The sequence below is a fragment of the Scardinius erythrophthalmus genome (assembly GCF_964197995.2).
Source record: "Scardinius erythrophthalmus genome assembly, chromosome: 25".
Taxonomy (NCBI): domain Eukaryota; kingdom Metazoa; phylum Chordata; class Actinopteri; order Cypriniformes; family Leuciscidae; genus Scardinius; species Scardinius erythrophthalmus.
Window position 1 is genome coordinate 21,321,234 of NC_138245.1, and position 15,737 is coordinate 21,336,970.

At 36.1% G+C, this 15,737-nt stretch overlaps 1 protein-coding gene across 2 annotated transcripts; it reads left to right on the forward strand.

Moving 5' to 3' along the window:
* Window positions 1–1,046: 1,046 nt before the first annotated feature.
* Window positions 1,047–14,590, forward strand: comtb (catechol-O-methyltransferase b). 2 transcript variants are annotated; one of them, XM_081357445.1, is made up of 6 exons: window positions 1,047–1,068; window positions 10,746–10,923; window positions 11,071–11,188; window positions 12,480–12,673; window positions 12,831–12,962; window positions 13,152–14,590. In XM_081357445.1, exons 2-6 carry the CDS (start codon window positions 10,753–10,755, stop codon window positions 13,329–13,331), a joined length of 795 nt encoding a protein of 264 aa, XP_081213571.1. In that variant the 5' UTR covers window positions 1,047–1,068; window positions 10,746–10,752; the 3' UTR covers window positions 13,332–14,590. The 2 variants fall into 2 exon arrangements, with proteins under 2 accessions (XP_081213571.1, XP_081213570.1); XM_081357444.1 differs by lacking the exon at window positions 1,047–1,068 and adding an exon at window positions 4,266–4,387.
* Window positions 14,591–15,737: the final 1,147 nt, after the last annotated feature.

Genomic DNA, 15,737 nt, shown 5'->3' on the forward strand with positions numbered 1-15,737 from the left:
CTGCACAAAAACTACCCAATGACCAGGTGACATAAGGAAGACCCTATTCAGGATTAACCCATGAAAGGCTGCAGGTCCTGACAACATACCTGGTGACACAACCTGTCTCTCAATGTGGGGAAGAAGAGGTTGTGATGGACTTCAGAAAAACTGTGTTGACCACCTTCCACTGACTATCAGCAGCTCGACTGTAGAGAGTCAGCAGCACTGAATTCTTGGGGGTGCACACACACATCACAGAGGATCTCGCCTGGACCACCAACACTACATCACTCCAAACAGACCCAACAGCGCCTCCACTTCCTGCACTACTGCAGGACAGTGAACACAGCTGGAAAGATCATCAGTGTCTCTCTCCCCTTCATACGGGACGTTTTCCTTGCACGATGCTCCAGCAAATCCACCAGTATCGTGAAGAAGAACCCCACCCATCATTCCCACAGTCTCTTTCAGCTCCTGCCATCAGGAAAATGGTTCCGTAGTGCCAGACTACTCAACAGCTTCTTGCCCCAGGCTGTGAGAGCCTTCAACTCCAGTCAGCCCCGTTCACCTTTAAAACCCCTGTCCAAACTCCTCCTAACCCCTGAACCAGAAACCACACGCAGGATGAGTGGCCTATACAAACCCTCCATCTGTGGTTATACTCTCTTCTCTCTCTATCTGCACTGGACACTTTAACATCCTCACTAGTACCAGATTCACTATAGGGTAATAATTTTTTTTTACAATGTACATACACTACAGACTCACCTCTCATTGTCTCCCAGTTGTGCTGCTTGCCCTGAATGTCTTTTTGTACCACTGCACTACTGTGTGTTGTTACATGTGAAATTCAAATTATATGTCCAGGGTATATGTGCAGTATTTATGGAAAGTATATAGTATATATATATATAGTATATATGTACTTGTATATGTATAGTAAGTGTAACTTGTGCCCTGGGTCTGTGTTCATTTCTGTTGTCATGTGGACTCTTATTTTGAAGTTATTTTCTGTTCCCATTGTCGGATTAGGTCTCTGGTTCCCCTGTTTGGATTATGTTCCTGTTTCTGTCTTGGATTATCTTGGTTTGTGTTTTTTGAATAAACTGTTGCTGCACTTGGATTCTCACCTCTCCTCATCCCTGCTTAAAACGTAACAAAGATTATAGTATTGGTATAGTTAGATTACTTCTTTCAGTAGTTTATGTGTAGGTTTATACCTGTTTATATAGGCTACTTCTACTGTTTATATTTGTTTTCATGTAGCATGTGGTCCTGCAAGGCATGACATTTCGTTCCACTGTATGTCTCCACATATAGTAGAATGACAATAAAGCTCACTTGTTTTGACTTGAAAAGACTGTACAGTGCTACATTCATTTTTAGCGCCATCAACTGTTATTCTGGGATAAGAAATGACTGTTGGGAATGGAGAAAGACATATGACGTGCTCTCCTGTCTGCATCAAAGTCTGTGAATGGTCTCAGGAGGGTATTGTCCAATAAATATTGGAAATACATTCAATAATTGCTATTAAGTGTCCGGGAAGCTTGGCTGGATCCACTGACCTTCAGTTAGTGTCTCATTTCTATGACTGATCTGTGCTATTTTTAGTGTTGGTCTTTATTATTTAGTGTTGAATGGCTCTAAAGATGTTTTAGAGCACTCAGATTGGAGGGGCCTTATTAGGTGGGGGTACAGGAAGGTTGTCACAGTCCCCATATTTTGCACTTATTGTTATATTATTATTTATTTTTGTAAGGTCTGAGTCAGCAGTTCAGTGATTTACTTAGTCCATGCTGGAACTCAGCCCAGTGCCTATGCTCAGCCACAACATATCAGTGTCTGGAGTCCCTATGGTTCATTTAAATAGACAGAAAGGTACTTATACTGATTGTGTGTATGATATATTGAAGGGGATGCTTTTTTATTATAAAAGAACCAAAATTTACAACTAATTTTAAAAGTATTTACCCAATTTAATAAAATGACATTTAGAGTTCAGTAGACAGTTCCTGTCAATGCTTTATCTGACCTCCAGGGGGCAGTATATTTCTTATAAGGAGACACTGAAGAGGTTTCAGTGATCTAATAGTGATTTAATTGTTACAATTGCCCGTTTCTATAATTCATAAAGTCAAACGGAATGAAAAAAAATACAAATTTTTGAACAATTTAAAATTCATGTTAACTATGCAATGACAACTGCTATACAGCAGTTGAATAGATTAAAAAATGCTTATGGCTAAATAGTTGAATTTGTTTACATGCCATTCCCCTAACAGTAGGCTAATCATGTAGAATGTGTTAGATAAGTATGGCTGGGACATGCTATCGCATTAGATCAAAGAAACTAGATAAAGCAGACGAAGTTATTGACAGGGGTTACATCAGTCTAACAAAGTAAATGTCTGCTCAAGCCATATGCAGCATTTTGGAAAGAGCGGCGTAGGCCTATGGAGCTAGGTGTTGTGCTGGCATTCTCCGTATGGTTTATCTTTTTGAGATACTCAAATAGCTGATTTGTGTGCCTGTTCCGTGAGAACAGAATCTACATTTTAGTCAGTCGAAATTAGATAATAAATTGTGGATGAATTTACATGCAAGCAGCGTAAAAAACGCTGTTAAAGGCCTAGGGTTTACAGTTTTTCTCGATTGTTTACACACATTTTCTGAAAGCATGCCTCATATTCTCAGAACTCTACACACAAATCCAAAAACACACACACAATGGGCAAAACCCCTCAATTCTCCTGCAAAATGAAACTTTACATTCAAAACAATGTTATTTCTTCTCAAAATGGTATTTTGTTTTCAAATGACACACACAAACCATCATATGAATAGACATGTATAAGAACCAGTTGAACACTGATGTTCTCAATGTAAAACACTATGATGAATGGAAAACACTTCTTCTCCAGTCATCATAATGATTTAGGCCTTTTTTTGTTCAGTGTTACACTTTCTACAGACAGTACATACATAAGTGTGTTGTAAAATATCTGAGAATATTGTTTTTATACTCAGAACACACAAATACACGGTAACGAATATATTTTATTTTTCCCACAAAAACAATTACACAGTGTACATCCCAACCAACACAAAGTTGGACATACAGTGGTCTACATACAAAACAACAGAAGAATTGACTGTATACAGTTACAGTAATAAAAAATAAAATCCAATGTTGGCATCCATTGCTCATTGAAGAGCTCACCTGTTGCCCTTTTATGCTAAAGCTCTGATTGCTAATTGTAAAACTGTGTTACGGTGTTTGCCCATGTGAAGAGTCAGTGTGCATATTTGAATGGCAGTGTGTTCCTTGAGAAAACAAGAGATTTTCTGCATGAAAATTGTGCCAAAAGCAGAGAATTGTGTGCAGTGTTTTGAAAAAAGTGTGTTTTAGAACTGCAATTTGAGTGTAAAGCAGGAATTGTGCTTGTAGTTTAGCAGAATTGGCTCAGGGGGTTGGTGAATGAGTTACATGTTGTGGTCATTGTGTCTCAAGTACCAGAAAATGTGTGTAAACAATCGAGAAAAACTGTAATTTGACCTCTATTTAGTTTGAAATTTCAGTGTCTGTCTTAAACACTTTGTTTTGAAGCAACAGTTTAAAATTTGCACATTTGATACCTGCCATTAGCGTTATTATTTAGGCCTACTCATTTCTTGCCGTTCCGTTACGAACGAATCGAATTGTAAATCGGTTCAATTGAATGAGTTTCACAAGTAAAAGATCCCGTCGCTAGACTCGCTACCGCGTGCTTTAACAAAAAGTAAACAACTATGGAAACTTTCAGCGAATAACATTTTAAATTCCTGTATGATTCTAAATGCATCGTATGATTTCAGAAGACTTGGAATATTGGAACATTGATCGCTTCTGTTCACTATATGAACTTCCATTTTATGGAAAATCTGCATGTAGATTCGGGTGAGTAACGGTAACGTTAGCCTATGGCCATTCATCTGTTGCCACATGCAGCTGCATCACAACCATAGACTAAAAATGCCACACAATTTTTTTTTTTTTTTTTTTTATCTTTGGCGTTGTTTCGATTTCTGTTTACTTTCTGGGGGTGTATATCCCCCAAAAGGCCTGCGGCCAAACATTCCTCACAGCTCCAAACTACCCAAAAGAGGTTAGAGAGCATATTACAGGGTCAGCTGAGATGAGAGAGAGAGAGAGAGAGAGAGAGAGAGAGAGAGAGAGAGAGAGAGAGAGAGAGAGAGAGAGAGAGAGAGAGAGAGAGAGAGAGAGAGAGAGACAGAGAGACAGAGAGACAGAGAGAGAGAGAGCGCTGAACAGTGCATTTGCATCCTTGTAGGTTGGTTAAAACAGAAGGTCCTTAAGTGAAATAGACATTTTGTTAAAGGAAAGGAGAGGCCCTCATCGAAAGTAAGTGTTTTCTCTCTATCATTTATTCTTAAATGGTAATTTACTCTCATTTTTGTTGAATTATGAACATTCAGTCATTAAGATAATTTCCTTTAATTGCCTTTTTTAAAGATGTTGTCCATTTATAACAGTTTATTACTGCACATTTATATGAAAATATGATGTGTTCATAATAATGTTACACTGCCTATAACCCTCTTTCCGGTCTCTTTCATTATTTAAATAATAACTATATTTTTATTATTAAGTGTCATTGTGTTTGTGCTCACTTTGTAAGTATTTTCTAGGCTTGTATCTAGTTTAAAATTTAAACCCAATTTACGTTAAATCTATTTTAGTAAATGTTTCACAGTGTGTTCTGGTCAGCCGATACCAATTATCATGTTTGCACATCACTGAAGACAGAACAGTCTTTTTTAGTGTATCACATTTCTTGTTCACTTTAAATTATTATGTGGCTCTAATACTATCTTTAACATAGTATGTAATATTGATATGAAATCATTTCTCATTTATAATAAAATCCTTGTGCTATTTAGCATTATTGCTTCGATACTCGCTATTGCAGTGTGAATTAACATTATAGTACATACATACTTTTCCAATATATTAAATGTATACACTGGTAAATATTTACAGCAATAACGTTTGTTATTAAAAAAATAGTAACCAGACTCAACCAGGCCAGCCTCTGTGCTTCTCTCATTCCTTTCTGACACCCATTTGAGAGGATTTTCTCACTAACAATGGCTGTCCAGCAAAGTGGCTGAACTCTGCATTCCACTCCAGACCCCTGCTACATTTGTGTGTATATTTAAAGAAAGCCAGAGAAGACCTTGTCACGGTCCTCTCTCAGGGGTGATACACTCTTTGTCTAATAGCTCTTAACCTTGTGCTTGTTGCCATGCAACTCTAAAATCCAACTTGAGAAGTGCATTTCTCACTCTCCATGACTACTTTAGTCTTCATTATTAAGTGAACAATTATTAACAGATCTTCTAAAGTACATATTTACTTTGCAGTGGATATTTTTATTTCATGTTCTATTTATTCTATTCAGTAAAAAAAAAAAAAAATACTTTAAAAAGTCTTTAATAATAAACTCAGGAAATCACTATGAGCACACAGGAGATAAACAACACATAATAACGACAGAGGACTGAACTGAACAGGGAAGTATATATGCAAGAGATAACAAGGAACTAAATGAGATACATGTGATAATTATACGTTTTTTTTATTTTTTTAAGTATTTTTTTGTGTCTCACGTGATTTCAATTAATTGTCACATGTTTTGGAGTGTGTGTCTAATTAAGGTGATTATCTGTTTCTGTTAGAGTTGAATTTTTCAACATGGGTATTGTGCCTGATGAAGACCTGACGGTCGAAACGTTGCGCTTTCAATAAAAGTTGTTTGGAGCTGTGAATTCAGTGTGCAGACATCACATTTCTTTTTTCCATAATCATGTGTAACCATAGAAAGAATCAGGGACATAATCAGAAACCAAGAAACCTGAAACTAAACAGAGCAGGGAAACAGAATATCAAAATAAGAGTTCATAGAATTCTTAAGAGTGGAGTTGGAAACCATTCTGTAGTCTCAATTTATTCATTCAATGAAGTGAATGCTAGATTTGCAATTTACACTGTGGTTCAAAAGTTTGGGGTTGATAAGATTGTTTAATGTTTTTGAAAGAAGTCTCGTATACTCACAAGGCTGCAATCCTGCAAAAACAGTAATGTTGTGAAATATTAAAACAATTTAAAATAGACACAAAGTTTTGTCATGAAATTTTAGATGACACAGGCTGATTGGGTCCTCTCTATAGGGCTAAGCTGATTGGTTCCTGCTGTAAAGCAGCCAATGAGCTTGCTGCTCATCTTTCAAGTACTTGGCCAGCGTCTGCAGTTTGCAGCATGCTTTCAGATTTCTTCCACCTTCCCCAGCTCCACCTATGTAGATCTGCTATGGGTAACTAATTAATGTATGCTATTGTACAGCAGCAGCATGTCTTATTTGCTCACAGCATGTCATGTATGTATTGGCAGTAGCAAGTTCCATACATGTTCTGCAGCAGTAGTTGGAGCAGCAGTAGTTTAATCAACAGCACCAGCAACAACAGCAGTAGAAGCAGCAATAATCAACAGCAGCAGCAATAACAGCAGTAGAAACAGCAATAATAAACAGCAATAACAGCAGTAGAAACAGTAATAATCAACAGCAGCAGCAATAACAGCAGTAGAAGTGGCAGCAATAATCAACAGCAGCAATAGAACTGCAGTAGAAGCAGTAATAATCAACAGCAGCAGCAGCAATAACAGCAGTAGAAGCGGTAATAATCAACAGCAGCAGCAATAACAGCAGTAGAAGCAGTAATAATCAACACCAGCAGCAATAACAGCAGTAGAAGCAGTAATAATCAACAGCAGCAGCAACAACAGCAGTAGAGGCAGTAATAATCAACAGCAGCAGCAATAACAGCAGTAGAATCAGCAATAATCAACAGCAGCAGCAATAACAGCAGTAGAAACAGCAATAATAAACAGCAATAACAGCAGTAGAAACAGTAATAATCAACAGCAGCAGCAATAACAGCAGTAGAAGTGGCAGCAATAATCAACAGCAGCAATAGAACTGCAGTAGAAGCAGTAATAATCAACAGCAGCAGCAGCAATAACAGCAGTAGAAGCGGTAATAATCAACAGCAGCAGCAATAACAGCAGTAGAAGCAGTAATAATCAACACCAGCAGCAATAACAGCAGTAGAAGCAGTAATAATCAACAGCAGCAGCAACAACAGCAGTAGAGGCAGTAATAATCAACAGCAGCAGCAATAACAGCAGTAGAATCAGCAATAATCAACAGCAGCAGCAATAACAGCAGTAGAAGCAGTAATAATCAACAGCAGCAGCAACAACAGCAGTAGAAGCAGCAGTAATAATCAACAGCAGCAGCAATAACAGCAGTAGAAACAGCAATAATCAACAGCAGCAGCAATAACAGCAGTAGAAGCAGTAATAACCAACACCAGCAGCAATAACAGCAGTAGAAGCAGTAATAATCAACAGCAGCAGCAGCAATAACAGCAGTAGAAGCAGCAGTAATAATCAACAGCAGCAGCAATAACAGCAGTAGAAGCAGTAATAATCAACAGCAGCAGCAATAACAGCAGTAGAAACGGCAATAATCAACAGCAGCAGCAATAACAGCAGTAGAAGCAGTAATAATCAACACCAGCAGCAATAACAGCAGTAGAAGCAGTAATAATCAACACCAGCAGCAATAACAGCAGTAGAAGCAGTAATAATCAACAGCAGCAGCAGTAGAAGCAGTAATAATCAACAGCAGCAGCAATAACAGCAGTAGAAACGGCAATAATCAACAGCAGCAGCAATAACAGCAGTAGAAACGGCAATAATCAACAGCAGCAGCAATAACAGCAGTAGAAGCAGTAATAATCAACAGCAGCAGCAATAACAGCAGTAGAAGCAGTAATAATCAACACCAGCAGCAATAACAGCAGTAGAAGCAGTAATAATCAACAGCAGCAGCAATAACAGCAGTAGAAGCAGTAATAATCAACAGCAGCAGCAATAACAGCAGTAGAAACGGCAATAATCAACAGCAGCAGCAATAACAGCAGTAGAAGCAGTAATAATCAACAGCAGCAGCAGCAGCAGCAATAACAACCGAAGCAGCAGTGTAGCAGATCTATTCTACCAAGAACAAACATTATTACAGTTTTTTACAATCACTTTGCTACTATTTTCAGAACCTTGATGTCATTTTTCAAAACTCTAGACACAAAACTCAAAACGGTTATCACTTGTAACACAGGCTGTCTAATGTTCAAAACACTGCATTGTGCATTCACATCTTTAAAGAAATCTTGCACTTGCACAATCATTGGTTCAAAAAACAAATTTACTGTGAAATACCATTGAAACATAACTATAGATCACCCACACACAAGCAACCGATAGTTTCACTGTGTCATTGTTCGTACAATCATTAAATATTGTAGAACAAAATAGGTGATACAGGTTTCATTATAGTACTACATGTACAGTAAATACATCTCTGTAAAAGCACTGCAGTAAGAAGAGAGAATACTACAGACACAGTGGAATCATTGAACAAAGTTTGTCATATATTGATGCAACACACTACAGTACAATCACAGCATAGGTTTATTTGAATCAAAGCAAAAATAATTAGCTATGAAATAGAAAAGAAAAGACAGCACTAAAACATCAAATGCAGTGTTCCTCAACTTGCTTGCTTGTACTGTAAGAAACAAAACAGGAGTGATTACCTATACAGTGGAGTACTGTCAATACTGTACATAGTCTGAAAAGGTGGTACAGTATTTGGGACCATACACTGTCAGAAATAGGGGTACAGTAGGAGTCAATTTCTGTTCCCCAAGGTACAATCTACACTAACTTACCCCATAGGGCTTATTTATTGGACCTCAAGGTACATATATGTAGCTTTTTGAGTGTCAAAAAGCATTACAGTAAAAGGTACATATATGTACCGTTTCTTTTAAAGCTTTTAAAGTTCTTTAAAAACAATATTGTACCCTTGAGGGTACAGCCCCAGTGACAAGCCATTGTACCCTAAAGGTACAATTATGTACTTTATTTTCTGAGAGTGTAGACACAGTGTCTGATGAAGCATTACAGTATGATAAAATATTAGGCTACATCCATGGATATTGTAGTCTAATTGGTTCATGCTCCACGCTAATTGGTGACAATGAATCTCGTTATCTTGAAACTTTCATGATTTACAGTAAACATGGAAGATTGTTTGTTTGTTTCCATACAACTATGCATTAAGAGTAATGCAACAGTTACTTATCATTTTGAGCAGTTGTATCAATTGATAGTTAGATCACTGTAAGGAAATGAATAGACACTCATTTGAAATGTAATGTGTGAATTGTCTTTTGAAATAGTAGTACTTTGATGTTAAGTTGTGTCATATTGAACAGGTGATTTTTGTTGAATGAACAAATGATCTAAGTTTTATGTGTATTGTATCCAAGCAATTGAGAAAAGGGTTAGAGTTTTGAAAAATGTTCATTTTGATCATTGGTTGTGAGTTTTGTGTCTAGAGTTGTGAAAAATTACATCAAGGTTCTGAAAATAGTAACAAAGTGATTGTAAAAAACTGTAATGTTGAAAACAGTTGTGCTGCTTAATATTTTACAGGACTCTTTGATAAATAGAATGTTCAAAAGAACAGCATTAATTTAAAATAAAAAAAATCTGTTAAAAAAATCCCTTTTGAATGGCAGTGTATAAATATTGTACATGTTATTGTTACATAGTGGTGTTGACTAAGGAAAACACATTCTGTGAGAAAATTGTAGTTTTGTCCCAATCCCAATATCTGCTTCATGGACAGATTGAGCTACAGCAACATGTTGTAGCAATAGCAACCAAATAATCACATGAGAGAGATTTTCAGTTCAGGCTTTATTTGCTGCATAGTAACCACCCATCTCATTAGACCAATACAATAGAGGAATGGCCAGAGAGATGAAAGCACAGTACTGAATGAGAACATTAATTTCCATATACATTCATCTCATGACATGCAGGAGTGCAGACCTGGGCTCTATTAGAGTGTAATTAAATTGCATACATTGGTGTGTATGTGTGTGTGTGTGTGTGTGTGTGTGTGTGTGTGTGTGTGTGTGTGTGTGTGTGTGTGTGTGTGTGTGTGTGTGTGTGTGTGTGTGTGTGTGTGTGTGTGTGTGTGTGTGTGTGTGTGTGTGTGTGTGTGTGCTGTCTTGAAAGGTGATAGAGATGTATTATTTTAACTCTAAATTTACACAGACCATTCAAAGGGATGCACAGTAATATCAGCCTTTTATTAATTTATATAGCTTATGTTATGTTAAATTGTAATACTATTTTACAATTTTACTGTATTTTTTATCAAATAAATTCACCCTTGGTGAACAAACAAACATGAAAAATGCCTCAATGATCCTAAACTTTTAAAAGGTGGTGTATATTGATTTCCACTTTGTATCTGAAATATTTACACAAACATGAAAAATGCCTCAATGATCCTAAACTTTTAAAAGGTGGTGTATATTGATTTCCACTTTGTATCTGAAATATTTACATAGTGGCAAAGTTAAATCAAATAATAAATAATAAATAATACATGTCTATAATTTCTAAAATACTTAAGGCAATGCAAACACTTTGAATAGACATTTGACTTAATTTATATTGTGATTTTTTCTGAGCCAATTAACTAGATCTGTACTTTATGTGATTATCAGCTTAATTCAATAAATGTATTCTAACGGTTTATATGCATCTCTGTGTCTAGCTCTAGTATGTTGCTGGTGTTGCTGTGCTGGTTTGTCGGGGTCACAGTGCTTTTATATGTCTTGTACTCCTGGTTCATCCCTGCTGTTGTGCAGTTCAACGGCACTCTCGCGTTACTCTGGCATGATGTCATCGTTGAGCGTGCTCTCGATACTCTGACCAGATCCACTCGACCACAGGTGACTCAGTTAGTCCTGGTTTAACAGTTTTTTTATCTCAGTACAGAATTACAGAATGTACCTCGATTCTGAAAAGTGTTAAACTATTGAGGCCCGTAAAGTAAACAAAGTCGTCACCAGAACCCTTTATGTCTTTGTTGTGACCAGCGTCTGCTGAATGCAGTACGGAAGCATGCAACCCGAGGTGACCCTCAGAGTGTGATCTCGGCCGTTGATCATTTCTGCCGACACAGTGAATGGGCTATGAACATTGGAGATGAGAAAGGTCAGAGCATTGCTTTTGTATTTCCAGACTCGTTATTATTATTTTTCATTGCACAGAAATGTTCAGGGGAAAATCTGAAAGAAATTTCAGATTATTTTCTGAAGATAACATTTGAATATGTTTGCTTCAAAATAGGGAAATGGGTTTTATTAATTATGTCATTTTTATTACTTAACTAACCGTATAAACGTTTGGGGTCAGCAATTTTTAAATAAATGAATACTTTTATTCAGCAAGGGTGTCTTCGGTTGATCAAAAGTGACAGTATAGACTTTTACATTGTTACAAAAGTTTTCTATTTCAAATTATTACTGTTCTTTGGAATGTTCTATTAATCAAAACATCATGGAAAATTGTATCATGGTTTCCAAAACAATATCAAGCAGCACAACTGTTTTCAACATTGATAATAATAAAAAAATGTTTCTTGAGCACCAAATCAGCATATTAGAATGATTTCTGAAGAGTCATGGTGCTGAAAATTCAACTTTACCACCACATGAATTAATTATATTTTAAAATATATATATTTTCAATTGTGATAATATTTCACAATGTTAATGTTTTTACTGTATTTTTGATCAAATAAATGCAGCCTTGATGAGCAGAAGAGACTTCCTTCATAAACATAAATAGTGTTCAAAGTATTCCAATATATGTACTCAATTTCACAAATTTTTGGAACTTTTGCTAAGCCAGCTATATAATTTTTAATAATTATTATTATTTGTTTTGGCTATACTTGTCAGGGCCAAATATTCTCACTTATACAGTAAAATATAATGACAATAACTGACTAGGTTATTACGGATCCTCACCACTAGTTAAAAAGGCTTATAAATCGGCCATTGCTTTAAATTTAGTGTTTTGCACATGTTTCTTGAGGGATATGTTTTGCAGTAGGGGTTGTGTTAGGCCATAGAAAATATCCTTAACCTGATATAAAATCAATGGAAGCCTATGCAATTCCCTCACTAATATAATGAAACAAACGTGTGTTTGTGTGTGTGTGGCCTGGTAAACCCTACATTATGGGGACAAAATGTCCCCACAAAGATGGCAATATCTGAAATCCTAGTCCTTGTGGGGAGGGGAAATGTTTTGGTCCCCATGAGGAAAACAGCTTAAAAATGTTTTAAAAGTGCAAAGAAGATTTATAGGTTTGGGGGTAGAGTTGGTGTATAAGGGGAGATAATATACAGTTTGTGCAGTATAAAAATCATTGTCAATGGAAAGTACCCATAAAACAAGAAAACACAACGTATGTGTGTATGTATGTGTGTACACTCAGGCTGTATCCTGGACTCAGTGGTGAGTGAGTTGAACCCAGAGAGGGTCCTAGAGTTGGGCACATACTGTGGATACTCTACAGTGCGCATCGCTCGTCTGCTTCCTCCTGGAGCTCATCTGATAACACTGGAGTTCAATGCAGATTATGCTGCAATTGCTCGACAAGTAATCGCCTGGGCGGGTCTTGAAGACAGAGTAAGGGCCCTGTTTCTTCACAAACACTTCATTTACATACAGTAGTCCTTATTTACTCTCTACTCTCTGCAAACATTATGTTTGTAGCCTATATATTTCAAATGAAAGGAGTCATTTCCTGTTTATTATGCCGTGAATCAATGTTTTACTTCATCAGGTCCAGCTTGTAGAAGGTGCGTCTGAAGATTGGATCCCGCGCATGAAGGAGCACTTTGGAATTGAAACATTTGATTTAGTTTTTCTGGACCACTGGAAGGACCGTTACCTCCCTGACACAAAATTAATGGAGGTGTGTTTGATTCTGACCACTGTAATTTCATTCAATCTCAGTTAGAGATTATGGTGTCTCTACAATGCAAAAATGTCCAAAAACTTCATGAAGTCAGTTGCAGTGTCAGTGTTTTCCTCTCGATTTTACTGGAAGCATATATCCAACCTTTTCTGCACTTCTCTTTTTTTCTGTCTTCTTTATTTATAGGATTGTGGTCTACTAAGGAAAGGCACCGTTCTGCTTGCTGATAATGTGATCTGTCCGGGAGTCCCAGACTATCTTCAATATGTGCGCAATAGCCTTTCCTATAAAAGCTGCTATTTCAAATCCCATTTAGAGTATACCAAGGCAGAGGACGGCTTGGAAAAGTCTGTGTTTTTGAGCTAGAGATATACAGAAATGGTTCATATGTTTACCTTTTTTCGCTTGACTTTTTATGCTAAGAGTTTCTCAGATCTCACAAGAGGTGTATTTTGAATAATTTATTATCATAAGTCCTTAAGACTTACTGTACTTAAAATCTGTGAATCAGGACACAGTTCTGCACATTTATTCAAACAAGACCACTGTTTTACCACTCTGTACCACTAGAGGGTAGGATCACATTTAAAATGGCTGGTCTTACAGTGTAACCATAAATTTGATCTTAAAAATATATAATACCAGTGATTCTGTATTTATATTTTTTACAGAAAATGTAACCTTTTTAGGTTATTTTATAGTTATTCTGTAATAAGTGAAACAATGCCACTTTGTGTTCATGTCTTTTTTTTTGCAGTATTGAAAGTGGCTTATATGGATTGCTGTTTTATTTACGTTTTGGTGCATAATTTTGTATGCTTAAATGTTGCAATTTTATTTGTGTCTGGCAATAATGTTTTATTAATTTAATTTTTAAGGTGATTTTTTAATTAGCTTTTTAATCTAAGCTACTGTCCTAATGTTAACTAAGTTATAAAACACATTTCCATGACCTCACCATTGTTTGTGTGTGTGTGTGTGTGACCTGGTAAACCCTACATTATGGGAACAAAATGTCCCCACAAAGATGGCAGTATCCAAAATTATTTTCGTTTTTTGTTCCCCATGAGGTAAACAGCCAGGGTAGGGTAGTGTAAGGGGACAGAATAAAGTTTGTACATTATAAAAATAATTGTGTCTGTGAAAAATGGTTACTTTCGCCTCAAAACACAAGACTATGAAGATATAACGGACAATTACATTTTTATTTTTTGTTAATTTATTATTCGGATCCATCCCTCTCACATTTTATAGTGTCATATTCCACAACTTAATTTAACAGTCATAAATCTTTAATATAGCATTGAAAATTAACCACTACAGCCCAGCCACACTTTTCAATATAATACATCCACAAGCACACTTATAAATAAAAATATTATAGACACCTTAACCCTCAACGGTACGGTGTTGCCTCCAGAGCGTAGATGAAGATGGAAATGAAAACTTGATATGATAACTTGATGATATGATGGTTTGGTAATACTTGTGTTCCACTATAATGTTGCCTTAGAGCAACAGCTGGAAATGAAATGTTACTTTTTATTAAATATGAAATTTGTAATACATTAAAAACTGGATAAATGTGTTTGTTCAAGTGTCTGGTTAAATAAATTGATGTTTTCAATAAATAAGTGGAAATGTATTTTTTCTAAGTGAAAATGTCAAATGTTTAAATTTGTCCGTTGTGGTATAATGTCGCCGTAGGCAACAAACTTTTAAAAATTAAATAAATAAAAAATTAATGCAAAAGTTTTTTAATAGTGTTATAGTGTCAAATTTTAAGCAGGACACGTACACAAATAAACACCTCAAATATTTTTATCTTATTGATATCATTATAGCCTACGCCTACCATATATAGAAGGTTAAATGATCTCTAGGCTATATGAGCAGGGAATACTCGGTCGCTGGTTTGCTTTAAAATTTTACGTTTATATGAATAATTCATTCATAACATAAAGCCAAAGACATCAAGAGAAAAAAAGTAACCAAAGGTGAAGTCAAGTCATCTTCATTTATATAGCACTTTTAACAATGTAGCCTAGATTGTTCCAAAGCGGCTTTACAGAGACACAAGGATAGTTTGAAGTAACAGAGATTTTTTGGTTTTGTAGCAGTTCTTGAATAAAGTTATTTTCCAGCTAAAGTTAATTTGATTGATTCACTTCCGTCGCAACGATCATTAGTTATTAACTTAGGGACCGCTAAGCGCTAACACGACACCGTTTTAACAGGAAACTCTACACAGACTTGAAACGCGAAACCTGTGAGAACGCTGATGGCGTGCACATGCGTATACGAGTTCAGTCTGGTGCGCGTTTGAAGGCTATGTGCGCAGGTTTGTAATTTACGGTGACGCAATTGCTGCCACATACATATTATTTTTTTCCACTCAATTATGTCGTAATAACGAGATCTTATGTCGTAATAACGAGATCTTATGTCGTTAAAATGAAATTTTTTTCTCGTAATAACTAGATCTTATGTCGTAATAATGAGATGTTATGTCGTTAAAACGACATATTTTCTCGTAATAAAGAGATCTTATGTCGTTTTAACAACATCTTTTCTCGTAATAACGAGATCTTATGTCGTTAAAACGGCATCTTTTTCTCGTAATAACGAGATGCTATGTCGTTACAACAACATATTTTCTTATCTACATATCTACAAAATATGCCTTTATCCACATAAAATTGATAGCCAATCATGTCTTTATCATAGCCTACATCTACGTTCAAAAAGCTGAAGAAATCACAGCCCCCAATG